Source organism: Psittacula echo (genome assembly GCF_963264785.1).
Source record: "Psittacula echo genome assembly, chromosome: 1".
NCBI lineage: Eukaryota > Metazoa > Chordata > Aves > Psittaciformes > Psittacidae > Psittacula > Psittacula echo.
The window spans coordinates 133,708,319-133,724,419 of record NC_137735.1 but is presented as its reverse complement, the minus strand read 5'-3'; the positions used below and the strand labels follow the sequence as shown (position 1 = coordinate 133,724,419).

The window sequence follows — 16,101 nt, the reverse complement described above, 5'->3', positions numbered from 1 at the left end:
AGCGATTGTAAAAAAACCCTGGAAACTGCACAGACGGGGTATACCTGACTGCTCATTATATCTTTCAGCAGCTATGTTAGTGTAGGAGTTAGGTGGCCTGAGACCTGGGGAATTTTCTGTTCATTCCTCCCCCTGTTTTCTGACCTTTGTTCCACGGATGAAAATGATCAGTTTGCAGACTGGAGGCTGAATATGCTGCGTGAAAGCAGTAAAAACCCCAGGTACTTTACCAATTGCTACATGGCCAGGTTGGGCTTTACCTTTTAATCTCAAATAAGGAATGAGTCAAGAAAACTTTGCAATAATGCAGTAACTGTCTTTAATCCCAGGCAATGACACTGTCACCAGCTGGCTGGGTCACTGGAGCAGAGTTAAGCTTTGCCTGTTTTTGTCTACTGTCTCCCTCCATGTAGGTAGAGTAAAGCCTATTAATTGCATCTGGTCCTCTGCATCTGCAGCTCAAGTGCAGGCAGTGAACAGTGGCACGTAGTGAGTAAAGCTCTGGTGTACTTCTGAAAAGTTTGTCTCCTCTGCAGTAATACCTCATTGTGTATTCTGTAGCGTTGTTTGTATATGAAGTAAAATCTTAGTAATACAAGAGCTCACCATGGCCTCCTGCTATTAAATATTTCCCTTGGGAGGAGGAAAAAGGCTCCTGTTTTGCATAAGAATTATGAGATGGACTATTAGCTCTGTTGTAAATTAAAGAGAAATTGCTTTCCCTGCCTGCTTTAATAAATCTCATGTCAAAAAACCCAAATCTGCAGGCATTACATGGAAATCACATTTGACTAAAATTTCTCTGGAAATAATTCTTCTCTCTTAGGAGCAAATGAGGAAATAAAAAAATATTTTATTTAATTCTTCAGACAGCCCAAGAGATATTTTCCTGTATTTAGGGCTATCATAATTACATCCATAGTGAGCAACTGAATTTAAACACAGGGAACAAATGTTTCACTGATTTTGTGTGCATGAGACAGAAGGATTCATATTTATGATAAGGAATGGGGGTTTTCGCTTTTTTTCCATGTATTACTTTAAGTACGAAAAGGCAACCTCTTTGTCATACACTACTGCACCATACACTCCTAGGTGATGAACAATGCCAAGCACAACAGCTACAGAGGTATTGTTTGTACATGCTCCTGAACAGAGTGACATCCCATTTTATCCATCATTACTGCACCCCCAGGCTCCATAGCAAAACAAAAACCTTTCCTTGCAAACTTCACTGGGCTGTTTAATACTGCTCACCTTTTTCCTGTGGGATAAAATCTGGAGCAGGAGTTGCCATCCCAGGCACAGTACGGATCTCGGGCTAAGCAGCAGTCAGCACAGGCGGTCCCATAGATGTGGCAGCGATGTAAGGATACCTGGGTGACCCCTTCATCTGAGCTTACGTACAACTGTTGCTGTAGAAGGAAATGCAAAGATTTATTTCAGATGTTGAGAAGTTTCACTTGAGACTCTGCTAACACACCTAAAATCCTTTCAATTAATTTTAGAGTTACCTCAAGACCAAGAGGGAAGCCACTAATATATATAAAGCCAAGATAAATAGAATTCTCCCAGGTGAATAGGCCTATAGTATTTCTACCTTCCTGTTAGAAAACATTTAGAAACACTGAGGAATGTTAATGGTTTTTGGACACTGAATGTCATTGTTCTGTTCTGGAACAGACATGATGAGTTAATACTGCCCAGCTTTGAGAACTTGGTTCTTATTCAGTAGGCTACTGGCTCAAGCCTTTGAACTAAGTATTTTCTCTGCATATAGTCACTTCAATAAATATTATGCAGAGTTCCTAGTTGGATTCTCCAGTGCATAGATTTCCAAGACACAAAGCCTAGAGATTATGTTGAGGCTTATGGCCAGATTCTGATAGCCTTATATACCTGGAAAAATAAGACAAAAGAACTTCCATAATAAATGACAGCTTTTGCAAAAGAACTTCAAAGTGCATAGGTCATCAAGAAAATCTGGACCAAAATGGCTGTTTTACTCAGAAACAATTATTTAATTATTCTTAGAATATAAATTAATATTGAACAAAAACCTTGAAAGTCCCCTGATCTTTTTGTCGTAAAACTAAAAAATTACAGTGAATTCAATTTAGTGAATAATATTTATTAGCAGTTTTGTAAAATACTGAGCAACGTGTTGCTTGAAAAGTCATAGAATACATAGCTTTAGTTTGGATGTTTAGCATTTGGAAGCAATTTTCTCAGCTATTTTCATCAATTCTTATTGTCATTGTTTGTTACTACTAAACCAACATGCACAATTACATGAAGAACCCACCAGCCCCCAAAACTGCCTTTCTACATGGATCAGACTTCCAAGGGAAAATTTCTATTTAGGACTTATATAAAAAATGGGGAGGGCAAATTTTCTCTTTTGGTACACTTTTTTTCTTTAATTGTCAAACAAAACAAAAAGCTTACACATTCAGTGAGTTAGAAATGATACAGAATGAATAGAAATTGGTTTATCTTAGTGGCTCTGGGGCATATAAATAGCTCATGCAACCTTCAGTCAAGTTTCGCTATATTCATTGTGGAAAATCTCCTGCCTATATTCAGTATTCTGCACAACAATTGCTATTGCTATTGCTATTGTTGGAATTGCTATTCCAACACCTTTAAGTCAATTTTCTTCTCATTTAATAAGCATTAAGTTAGCATTCCACTTTTCTTTACCTTTTTAGATGAAATCTTCATTGTTGTTATGGGAGAATTACTCTGAAAGACAAAATTACAAACCACACTTATAAGGACTCTCCTGTTAATATTGTCCCAAAACTTCAATTTAAAATTCAGTAAAACCTAAGTCACATCTAATAAACTAAAACTTTTCATATCTTGGAAAAGTATCACTCACTCCTACTAAGTTTTTGCTATTTTCAGAACTAAACAAATAACATGCATACATAATTAATGTCTCACAAAATGTATTGGCTAAACTCAACTGTATCATTATTGTTCCTATAATATTAAAATATGGCATGTGTGTTATTGAATGTTGCTTTCCCAGAGACAGTACTATATACTACTGTGTGTCATCACAGCAGTTTATTAACATGTGTCCAAACCAAATGTTAAAGAGCTGGAAAAGGAATTATCACATTCATCACCTTAAGCAAGTGAGGCAATTTATTACCCAAACAAATGATAAAATTGATGGTAATAAAAATGTTCAGCACTTTTTCAAGATTTAGCATTTGTTCAGTCACAGAGGAAAGCCATAACAGTGGGCTAGAATTAATTGCAAAGGATTACAAGCACAGCAGAGAGGTCAAGACTAGAAAATCTGGATGCAAATCATGTGAATTGCAAAGGTTTGAAGGAGTTCTGATTAGTGGCACGGAGTCTAGTTGTAGATCTGTGACTAGTGGTACCCCCCAAGGGTCAATACTGGGTCCAGTATTGATTGGCTTTTCATCAATGACTTGGATGAAGGGATAGCATGCCTCCTCAGCAAGTTTGCTGATGATACAGAACTGGAAGGAGTGGCTGGTACCCCAGAGTGCTGTGCTGTCATTCAGAAGGATCTAGACAGGCTGCAGAGATGGGCAGAGAGGACCCTTCTGAAACTGAACAAAGGCAAGTGCAGGGTCCTGCCCCTGGTGAGGAATAACCCCATGCACCAGGACAGGCTGGGGGGTGACCTGCTGGAAAGCAGCTGTAAGAAGAAGGACCTGGGGGTCCTGGTGGACAACAAGTTGTCTGTGAGCCAGCAATATGCCCTTGTGGCCAAGAAGGCCAATGGTATCTGAGGTGCATTAGGAAGAGCATTGCCAACAGGTCAAAGAAGACGATCTTCCCTCTCTACTCAGCCCTGGTGAGGTCTCCCCTAGAGAACTGTGTCCATTTCTGAGCTCTGCAGTAAAAGAGAGACATGGAGCTCCTGGAGCAAGTCCAGTAAAGGGCTACTAGAATGACTTAGGGTCTGGAGCACCTCTCATATGAAGAAAGGCTGAGAGAGCTGTGTCTGTTCAGCCTAGAGAAGAGAAGGCTCTGGGGGGATCTGATCAGTGTGAAACTGAAAGTAGGGTGCCAAGAGGATGGGACCAGACTCTTCAGTGGTGCCAGGAGACTAGACAAGAGGCAGTGGCAATAAACTAAAACACAGGAAGTTCCACCTGAACATGAGGAAGAACTTCTTTACTGTGAGGGCAACTGAGCAGTGGAACAGGTTGTCCAGAGATGTTGTGGATTCTCTTTCCCTGGAGATATTCAAGAGTTGCCTGAACACAGTCCTAAGTAATGTGCTCTAGGTGATCCTGCTTGAGCAGGTAGGTTGGACTAGATGACCTCTGGTGATCCCTTTCAACCTCAACCATTCTGTGATTCTGAGTTTAGAGCTGCTGTAGCATTTCACGAACTGTCTACGGATTCGAGATCAAATACAACATTAGGTCTGATGTCACATTCTCCTTTCCTTGCTTATACTCTGGAAAGGAATTAGTGCTTTGCTTACTTTGGATATTTATTAACACATAGCCTGCTGTCTTGGAGAGTAAAATACTGCCATGCTGCCCACACAAACTGCAATGGCTGAGGTTATGATTTCATGATTTTTAGAGTTCAGGCTAAAAAATCTGTGCACAGTGGCTCAGAAACTAGGTTTAATGTGAGGATTCTTCTCAGCTCACCTATCTTCTTGCTGTATTAATTTATGTTTCAGTAAATGGACGTACTACTTGGTTGAAGGGTACTCTTTAGGTAATATTACTCACATATGTCTTTCTTATTGGGAAGTCTTCAACAGAAGGCCAGGAAGACTAATTATGCCTTTAGGAGGGTTAACACAGAGAGTATTAATTTTCTTAAAGTAACTGTTAATACTGCTTGTCTAGACAAAAAAGCTTAAATTTTCCTTTTTGCATCCCTTCAATGAAATAGAGAAAAGCTCATGACAAAACTCTTAACTTAGTTTATAGACGCATACTACCATTTGACCTGAGACTACATGTTTTCAAGAATAGCTCATTCAAAATCATAGAATCATAGAATAGTTAGGGTTGGAAAGGACCTTAAGATCATCTAGTTCCAACTCCCCTGCCATGGGCAGGGACACCCCACACTAAACCATGTCATCCAAAAAAGGCTCTGTCCAACCTGGCCTTGAACACCGCCAAGGATGGAGCATTCACAACTTCCCTGGGCAACTCATTCCAGTGCCTCACCACCCTCTCAGTAAAGAACTTCCTCCTTATATCCAATCTAAACTTCCCCTGTTTAAGTTTGAAACCGTTACCCTTTGTCCTATCACTACAGTCACTAATGAATAGTCCCTCCCCAGCATCATTATAAGCCCCCCTTCAGATACTGGAAGGCTGCTATGAGGTCTCCACACAGCCTTCTCTTCTCCAGGATGAACAGCCCCAACTTTCTCAGCCTGTCTCCATACGGGAAGTGCTCCAGTCCCCTGATCATCCTCGTGGCCCTCCTCTGGACTTCTTCCAACAGTTCCATGTCCTTCTTATGTTGAGGACACCAGAACTGCACACAATACTCCAAGTGAGGTCTCATGAGAGCAGAGTAGAGGGGCAGGATCACATCCTTCGACCTGCTGGTCACGCTCCTTTTGATGCAGCCCAGGATACGGTTGGCTTTCTGGGCTGCGAGCGCACACTGAAGCTGGATCATGTTCATTTTCTCATCGACCAGCACCCCCAAGTCCTTCTCTGCAGGGCTGCTCTAAATCACTTCTCTGCCCAACCTGTAGCTGTGCCTGGGATTGCTCCGACCCAGCTGTAGGACCTTGTACTTGGCATGGTTAAACTTCATCAGGCTGGCATCAGCCCACCTCACAAGCGTGTTAAGGTCCCTCTGGATGGCATCCCTTCCCTCCAGCATATCAACCGAACCACACAGCTTGGTGTCATCGGCAAACTTGCTGAGGGCGCACTCAATCCCACTGTCCATGTCACCGACAAAGATGTTGAACAAGACCGGTCCCAACACCGATCCCTGAGGGATTCTGAAAGGGTTTTTCCAACATGAGGAAGAACATTTTCTTTAGGTTATTACAAGCTGCCACATGTCAGGGTGATTGACAGAGGCTATTCCCTTATTTCTCTGTGTAGTTGTTTGTGTTTCTTTTCAACTTGTGTTAAGCTTGTAGCTTTTTTGACTCCAGAGGCATGTGGCTTTGAAGAACTGGAGTTAAGCAAAAACAATACTGGTTTGCTTCCATTCTGCAGCTCAGAATCACGAAGATTATCTGATAATCAAAGTACAAAAATTTTAGATTCCATCTGTAATTAGCGACAGTCTCAATACATGATGCCAATGATAAAAGTTGCCTTCTGGCAGCTACTATAACATGACTTCGTAAAAATGTGATTATCAAAATCATTCTAGCCAGTATAACATAAAAAATAAGCAACTTAGAGGAGGGGAAAAAAAGCCTTAAGCTAGCTACAGCCTTCATAAAAATGGGCATTTTATATTTCTCTTTGGGTGGGTATCAAGCTGATAGTGTGCACATTTACTTGATCTTTTGTCAAGTCACAGTTGTCCTTGCCAAAATATCTTAGAACAAAGTGTTTGTGTGAACATAAACATTGGAAGAGTAAAAATAGGAGCAAGCCAAACCTGAAAAACCTCCAGCTCCTCTAAAATGAGTTCTCCACTTGCAGAGAAGTTGGTGGGTAGGACGACAACTTTTTGTACGGTTCCTTGATCTAGGAAAGATGAGAAAAAGTGAGATCGCATAACAGAGAGATAAAAAAACAGATTAATTATTAGCAATTATGCAAAGAAAGCATCAAAGCAAACACTATGACACAGAGGAAGGTAAGAAATGTTCAGTAATTTCCAGGGTTTTGGGGTCAGAAAGAACCATGAGGTGATTCCTTATATAGGAATACTACATATGATATTATTCTCATATATGAACACAAGGAAGTCGTGGTAAGATTGGACAAACTAGCATTACTGTTAACATTCTATCCAAAAAGATCAATGAAAATCAGTATCTTCTGTACTAGTCGCTGTACAGACACACAGACAGAACAGAGGCAGTATCTATCCTAATGATCTTAGATAAACTCACGGCTATATAAGCAGGTAAAAGGGAGCGACTGTAGAAATTAATATATATTCATATTCCATAATCAAAGTGTAATGACAACTGATGATATGAAAGGGAAACCTTTCAAAGAATAACTCTCCATATAATAACTCTCTATATACCTAAACAAAGTAAGACGAAAGCTTTTTTATTCTTCAGGATTAATACAGACATTAATCAAGTCCATTATGTATTGGTAGGGGTTAGTATTTTCATCTATAAGGAAAAAAGGAAAAGCCAGGTGAAGATATTGTAACCCTACCATGGCTGCCCTCTCAAAACACAGTTCCAACCCTCTCAAATCCACTCAGATCAAAGGAGAAAGAAGTAAGAAGGATGGGGTAATGGCAGTGTTTTTGCAAGGCAGATGTGATAAGTGAGACAAAAGGGATATTTGTGATTAGTTTTCCAAATTTGTTGTGTGGAAAGAATACATGAGATGGAGAGGTCCATCTGTGAAGGCTGCGAAAGCCACTGAAATACTTCCGATGTGGCAGAAAAGGCAGACAGGGAGAATCACAAGGGCAAGCATTCTTACTTGGAAAAGCACAGCACATAGAATTCCTCTTGCCTGAAAGGCCTGGAAATTAGTCTGAGTAGAATAAATTTATTTGCTCAATATGAAATTCTGAGGAATGAGACCACATGGTATAGATCCTGTTTGGCCTTCAAAAGTTTTATGCGCAATGTAGACTTGTGCAGTTAGTAAAACATTAATATAGCACAATATAAGTAAGTATCTACATGTATTTTTATGAATTTTTGACTCTGGAAGGAAATATCAGCTTCCTATTTGGCAATTCATGATGTAGACAACATAAACTAAAAAAGGCAATTTTTCTTTTGCTTTAAGGTCAGTGATTAAATTCCATAGCTGGAGCTGCAGGGCAAGTTGGTTACAGTAAATAATTTACATTTTATTTCCTTGGAGGAAGCCAGAAAATAATCATATATTTTATTTTTAAAAAATAAGGTTCAAAGCCAGAATATTGATTTGTAGTGGCCTGACCACACACAGAGACCACATCGCAGCATTTTGGCTTTTAAAAAAAAGGAAAAGAGAAATTGAATGCTGACAAGGCTCTAAAATATGTAACTATTAATTGTACATGCTTAGGGCAGGTTAGGCATGAATTTTTCATGAGGCTTTTCTATGGAGAACATTTATTCTCATTGTACAATGGCACGATAAACTAGTTCCTTCCGAAGAAACTTTACTGAAACTAAATCTTGTGATAGCACAGCTGTGGTCTAGACTGGGTGCCAGTATTAGCAAAGCTATGAGAACCTGAAAGAGATTTACTAACTGCCTGGACCCACCAAAGCTTTAAACTGCTGCAGATGTATCTCTTGGAGCTAAGGAGAAGCATGTGCATGTGTGTGTGTATTTCTGCTCCTACTAGAGGGAATAAACCACTCACAAATATACAAATCTGAAGTCCAGTCTACCTCTGCTTCTTTGCATCCTTTTACCAATGTTCTCTCTTAAACGTTAAACTAAACTATACAAAATGGCACAATTGCAGCATTTTGTGGCTTTTTTTTCAGCTGTCTGCAAAGCGTCAGCTACCTGTAACCCTGACATACAGGGCTCTAAGCATGTTGATGGTGACCTTACCTGCAAAGGAATGTGAGGCTGCTGAGCCTCTGGAGAACCGGTTTATTTCAATGATCCATTAGCACATGCCACACATTTAAAATTCCTAAGTTGTCTTCAGTTCCCAAGCATAGCCTCAAACTGAAATCAGAACCTGAGGGGAGATTTTATCCTGGCCACTGGCACAAAAAATACTGATAATGCCTGACGCCAAGTCCTTCTTGTCCTAATAACCTTTCCTATTTGAAAAGGAGGTTCCTATCTACCTTTTTGTCACACTCCAGCAAAATACACAGAGTTAAGGACTGTTTACCTTGGTATTCATTCCCTTTGACTCAATATTTCACCATTTGCTTTGACTCAGTATTGTATCGTAAGACACATATCCTTTCAGAAAGGAATGTTCCATTGTTTTAAAGGAAACTTAATACAACGTTTAAAATAAATATTCACTTTACGTAAATAAGGCAATAGAAAGCTATTCATTAAATAAAATCACTTAAAGCAGGGGATTCCAATCAGCTGTATATACATATAAACATACTTCAAACAATACATGGTGTATAGGTTATAGCCCTCCACCAATTCTAAAACCAGTTTTTCTACTATTGCTCAGACTTTCCCTTAATAAATGAAAGGCAAATATTTATGCCCGAAAACCACTTCTTATTCCTTTCTCAGTAGCATTGGTGTCTCCACTATAAGCTCAGTAGCTGACAAATCAAGTCACTTACTTACTTTCATGTCAGAAAGCTTATGGTACATCTGAGTTGTGTTGAAAAACTTACTTCTTTAATTGCAAGGCAGCAAATTAAATTCCCTGGGTCAGAAGAAAGGTTGGAAAGGATGCAGTGCTGTGCACTGCAGGAGAAACGTGCAAGTAGCAGTGCCTGAGTTGTTTCCCTGTGTATTTCACAATAGATAATTTTTTTTATTGTAAGCCAGGCATAACAGATCAGCAAACAAGTTTAAGTAAAATTTTTTCACATTTAGGTCAATGTATGAAATTATAAGCTGATTCTGTAAAAAACATAAAAATGAACAGGATGGTTTCATTGGCTATTTACTTGTTACTTACAGATATCCACTTGAAAAGAGTTCAACATTGTTATGATTTCACATAGTTATGAAAAAAGCTATAGTTTCTCTAGAATATCAATCCACCACTAGAAAGCATGAAGTGAAGAAACAGATTTATGCTCACCACTTCCCTGACTTTTCACTGGGAGCTGTTCACAGCCTCACATCAGCCCAGCAGCCTGTGAGTTAAGGGCAGATGGAGAAACGAAAAAGAATCTCTCTCAAGGTGTTGTCAAGAGGATGTGAGCTGCTCATAATGTTTTCCTGTTTCAAACCTGCGTGAGTGACTGCAGATCTCTCAGCTTGACAAGCAAGAAAATCTTACTGAGATCGTGTTCCCTCTGAGAGGACTGAGAAACAGGGAACAGCAAGGGAGGAAAGTGCTTAATATCCCGTAGACTGAAAAATGGTATAGAATATGTAGAGTTGGAAATAGAGAAGGAAATTGGTCCAATAAATAATTCAAGGAACAAGGAAGAGACAAATAATAATAATAATAGTAATAAGTATTATTAATAATAATCCTTGATATTCAGTGCATGATTCTGGGCTGGTATCAATCAGTTATGCTTCACTAATGCCAGTTGGACTATGCCTGATTAGAGTAATTCCTGGTCTGGCTAACAATGGGCAATGGTCAACAATGCAAATGAACAGCAATGCAAAATGCACAGATGTTCGGCTGAATCTGCAGGTCTGAGTTTAAACCTCGTTCTCTGGATTTTGACTAGCTTTTCTTTCCCCAGCCACAAGTAAACACTGAAGTTGTCAGTACTGTGACCCTCAAAGAGAGTCACAACCCATCTACCCCTGAGCCACATCATATGCACAAATTGAACAACAAATAACCCCTCTGACTTTTCCACACCATAAAGAAATTACTGCAATGGACATTGAACTGCTATTCTGACAGGAGTTTCATAGGGAGGCTTCCTGATGTGTCTGAGACCCTCTGAAATATTTACTCCGTGTTGTACCTCTCAGCCTAATGGTAACTTAATTATTTTTGGTCTCTGATCTGAGTGGAACCTGATGCAAAACAAATAACGTTACAGAGAGAAAAAGAAAGCAAAGAGTTGAATGAGTTGATCACTGAAATGTTTTGAATGACTCAGACACTATGACCTAGAGGAACAAGCAAACTCTCTCTGCTGCCTGTTGTGCCAGTGTTGTGCAACATCATCTTGCCAAGCTAACAGTCACGAAGCGGTAGCCAGCAAATCTATGGGAGGCAAAATTGGTCTTCTGACCAGATTATCTCTTTCCATTAGAATCTGTAGCTCATTGCATGATTTTGGCTACTGCATTATCAGAGGCTACTGTTGTCAGCAAGGGTTAGTTTTCCAAAAAGACAGCCATCAAATTACACCATGAAAATAACTATTACAACCTTATGCTCTGAAGGGACTTACTACATCCAGACTTTGAAAACAAGTGTTGCATCAGAGAAGAAAAGAAAATAAGAAACATCAATGAACCTCATGCCTCATCAAACACATGTGGCCCAGATTAATCATCTGAGTAAGTCACACTCAAGTCTGACGTGCCTTTTCATGACAAAAACTTAGATCTCTTTCCACGAAAACATATCCTATCTTGATAGGAAGGGGCTGAAAAAAGTCCTATTGGTGCCCATGGCTGTTTAATGTACCCAAGTTTGACCCAGACATTTAAATAGTTTCATAACACCAAGAGCAATAAAAAACCCCATGCGTAATCTTTCGGTTGTGCAATCTGCGTGTACTTTGACCGAAGGCTTTCGTACTGCAAGCAGTAGGTGGCATGCTTAAAAAATAAATATTAATCTCAGGAAAACGTTCTCATGCTGCTTTACTGCTGCTTTAAAACTCAGATGGAAAACAATCTACCCAAGGATAAACAGAAAATATTCAAAGCTTGGGTTCTTTATAAATAACTGAAATGAGTAAAGTAATTACAATAAAACTCTAGGGTGAATCAAAAACTTCAGGACTGAGTCCTGGCCTACCACATAAATTGGACAATTAAAGCAGAATTCTAACCCCAAATTCCTGAACTAAATATGTTATTACCTATTGCATAGGGAAAAAGTACCATCAGCATTGCCTTTTTCAAATATGCAAATGAGAGATTACATTCTATCCAAGTAAATTATCCCTCTGGTTTCTGTCTGGGGAGACGAGTTCTCTTGTAGCACTGCCCTCTACCATTAAAGACTTGCTCGTTACTCCAAATCAGCTCTTTTCAGAGGGGTGAAGAGATCTCTTTGGGTGGACTTAACAAAACTAGCAAGTTTTGTTAAGTGCTTTGGGAGACTTCATGTTGAAAAATATAGGGAAAACAGATCATTATAATTTAAAAAGCGTGTGAAATACTGCAAGAACAATGTCTGTCTGTGGGATTAATTTTGTTAGCTATGTAGGTGAGGGAGGGAGAAAAGCAGTGTATTAACTCTGGGCATGGACCAGCTCCTGTGAGCTCAGCACTTTTACGTGGGGGTGCAAAGGCAACACTACATTTTAGTTCACATTAATGTGAAAAAATGACACAGCTGCCAATACCCTCCCATGCCATAGCTGCATGATGAAATCCACTGGGGTTCTTGGAGCTTTATTCTTCTGTTATTCCTCACTTGCATTCAGGAACTGATTTATTACTAAGTCTATAGAAGAGGGAGAGGAAAAGCTAAACATTTTGTGTGCTCCGCATCTGGCAAGACATAAAACACTCCAATTTCAAGCATGAGACAGGTCACTGACAGTGACAGACATGGCTGGCAACATCTCAGTTCAGCAGCAGTAACTCATCATCTGAGCTGAGTGTAATTGTCACCAGGTGTCAAGTCCCATTGTCTCTGGCTGTGGAGCTCCAGACTCCCAAGGAAATTATCACATGAAATTCTTCTATACAATGTGGTTTTTGCATTTGCTGGGACGAACTGACACCAAAGCAAATCTCCTCTGCATTCCTTTTGACACTTAATATCTCTATCAAATCCTCCCGAGCAGAGAATAAAGAAAACAAATTTCTCCTCTCAGTGGCTGAAACTCGATCCCTTTTATTTAAAAGGGCTGAGAAATGCAGTAACTTGCATTGTACCAATTTCTGTTGAGGAAGACCTTGGAAGCTATTAATATCTTGTGACCTACTCAGGAAGAATACTACCTCCACTCCAACTAACTAGAAAGCAGACAATGACCCTCATCTCCAATGTAATGCAGAAGATAAAGCAGTGAAAGTAAAGTATCAAGAGCCGCAGTTTATGTGTTTGATCCATAATAAATCCCATGCTGATGCAGAAAAGAGGATTAACAAGCTGAGGTATGTTAATGTTTTTAATGAATCACAGGTGTATGTGTGAGGCCACACTGATCACTTATAAACAGTAAGAAGCTAATCAAAATATAAAATGAAATTATCTATATTTATCTCTTGCAGAATTACTAAAGTGCTATATATCAATATTATGATTTCATGCAAATTTCAGATATCCAATACATTTCCAGTAATAACTACTACTGCTACATTAAGCATCTTATATTGGTTGGAAACTTACATATCCTTACCTTTTCCACTAATCTTTCGTAGAATTTTCCTCTAATTAATATTAGGTGTTTGTAGAGTATTTTAGAACAATGGCACCACTATTTAAAGAAATGCATAGAATGTTTGTTTGAAAGATCTGTGCTAACCTACTCAACTTATTAGTCTGGCTAAACATAGCGATTTGCAGGAATAAACCTAACAGAAAGCCAAACCTAAATTTTTGTGCAGTTGTATAACAGTAATAGGGACAGTAATTACAATTCTGATATATCTACAATAGTGTACAAAACCTCTTTTCTTCTGTAGGAAAGCAGGAAAATAACCCTCAAGGGTCCCAAAGTCAAGAACTATAGCTGCATTTATTAAACTAAAAATACAATGTGGTTTCAGGTTGGGGCATGTTTGTGTGAAAATCGCCTTGAAGAAGGTCTTGTCCTAATTAATTTGTTAGTTTACAATAACTCTGCAAGTAGGATCAAAGATATATTCATGAACACCTTAAAACTCATTTATCAAGTGCCAGCCAAGTATACAAAAAATACCCAGCTCAAAACCTGATGAAATTCCTAATGTGATTCATTACCCAGAGCTTCCTCTACCCTGACTATGCCTCACAGTATACTAGGCATTCACAGTACAGGAGATGGTGACCTGGTAAAGGTTTGACACAAGAACATTGAGTCCTTTCAGGACTCATAAACCCCTTTCAGGTAATTGTAGACAGTGATAAGGACTCCCCTGAGCCTTCTCTTCTCCAGGCTAAACAACCCCAATTCCCTCAGCTTCTCCTCGTAAGATTTGTTCTCTAGATCCTTCACCAGCTTCGTTGCCCTCCTCTGAACCTGCTCCAGCACCTCAACTGTAGGGAGGTGCCCAAAACCAAACATGGTGTTCGAGGTACGGCCTCACCAGTGCCAAGTACAGGGGGATGATCACTACCATAGTCTTGCTGGCCACACTATGGCTGAGGATGGAGAATTCACAAACTTTCTAGGTCCTTCTTCCAATGTTTGATCATGCTGATGGCAAAAACCTTTTCCTGTATATCTACTTGTAAATTGCATTCAATCTCTCTCACCCTGACACTGAGCACTTTGAGATGAGTCCAGATATCCTTTTTTTCCCGTTAGCTAGTAGTACCCTCCCATTAGACAGCTGTCAACAGCAGTAAGATCTCCCCTTTGCTTTCTCTGTTTAAATCAAATTCTCTCAATCTCCCTCAGTTGATCTTGTTTCATCAGGTCAAAATATTCCTTGTACTGGGGAGCCCACAACTGGCCATGGTACTCCTAACAGGAGCCAAATACAGGGGAAGAACCCTTTCCAGTAACCTGCTGGCTGGATACATTTTTGCATGGAATTGCCCTCCTTTGGCACAAGGGCACCCTGCAGATTTTGGTAGCTGGGAGGTTTTTATAAGAGTGAAGAGAGTTCCCTTTAATCCTGCCACTGTTGAAGCCTGACATTTTTTTAGCACCAGCTTCCTAAATCTATTAGAACAGGATGGTTATTCCCAGCCGCATGTGAGTTTGTTTGCAGACATGGTTATTCTATAAGCACAAAACAGCCAGGACCCCAATAATATGTGAACTGTAAAAGTAATGCAAGCCATCTCTGTAATTATTTTCTGATGTTCAGATATGTATTTGTTCTCCTAGAGTTCTTTTCCTTTGTTCTACTTGAAACCATCTGCAGTAAAAAAGATTAGCCTTTGTGCCTATCAACCTATAATGCCCTGTTAAGCCAGTGGGAGTTTCAGACATGACTGAATCCTAGGGTCTAACCAGAGTACCACTCTGCCTGTCTGCTTCAATAAGAAGAGTGTGATTCATATCTGAATATTTTAAAATATCAAAACTGATCAGTATGAGAATCACTTGACCTGTTCACTGCAGACTTCAGAAGCATTAGACCAGATTCAAATTTGACGTAACTAAAACCAAAATGTAGGTTATATTAGATAGAAATTACTCTAGAACACTTGGACCAAATTCTGTGTCCACTGCTGTTAAGACTCCATTTGTTTCTTTTGTTCTACTACGTGGTTGCATATTTTTACTTGTTTTACCTTTTCTTTTGTGGAGTTGTTATTTCTGCTTTTGTATTATCCTGATAAGATTGTGTTTTTCTTCAGAAGTAGTTTATAGAGAATATATTAAATGATGATGATGAGAGCACACAAAACAATACAAAGCCAAACTTTGGTAATTTTACTTGTGTTAGAGAGCATCAAATTCTAATGTGGAATCATGTTGCAGACAAACCATATTCAAAAGAAGTATTACAATTTAGATTAAATACAATGCACATTAGTACAGATTTTGGTCTCAAATAAAATTCCTATCAATATATTGTCTCTCTTGCACATAATTAACCTCTACAGTAAACATAAAAATGCACAGAAAGTAAAAGAATGTAATTTATGGATTACTACAGACATTTTTGTAGATAGAAAATATGTTTAAACAAATGTGTCTGAAAGCTGTAAATTGTACAAATCAGAATTGATTGCAAATTATAACGCAATAGGGGGGAACGACTGCTGCTAAGTTTGTCTTACCTGTTCCAAGAAACAAAACATGGTATCTCCCATCAGCAGCATTCACTCGATCCACAGCAATCTTTGTATACTTGTAGTCAGCTCCTATCCGGATGATTAATGGCCTCTTGTGTATTGGGTAAATGGGATTAAACATCAAAGGGTGGTTCCTGATGAAGGTCACAACATCATCTGGAAACTCTTTGGTTGTCCGCATATTAGGTGTGAAGGCTCCTCCTGGACACTGTAAGAAACATGCACAGTAATGCTTAACAA

The 16,101-nt window shown here is 39.2% G+C and overlaps 1 protein-coding gene across 1 annotated transcript in view; it reads right to left on the bottom strand.

Moving 5' to 3' along the window:
- Positions 1 to 16,101, bottom strand: part of SEMA3C (semaphorin 3C) — a gene marked incomplete at both ends in the record, with an annotated part of 117,230 nt that overhangs the window by 7,379 nt on the left and 93,750 nt on the right. The window contains 4 exons of the mRNA XM_080638929.1: positions 1,258 to 1,415; positions 2,704 to 2,745; positions 6,607 to 6,695; positions 15,847 to 16,069. Coding sequence (XP_080495055.1) covers positions 1,258 to 1,415; positions 2,704 to 2,745; positions 6,607 to 6,695; positions 15,847 to 16,069 — 512 coding nt within the window. The remainder of the gene's footprint in view (positions 1 to 1,257; positions 1,416 to 2,703; positions 2,746 to 6,606; positions 6,696 to 15,846; positions 16,070 to 16,101) is intronic.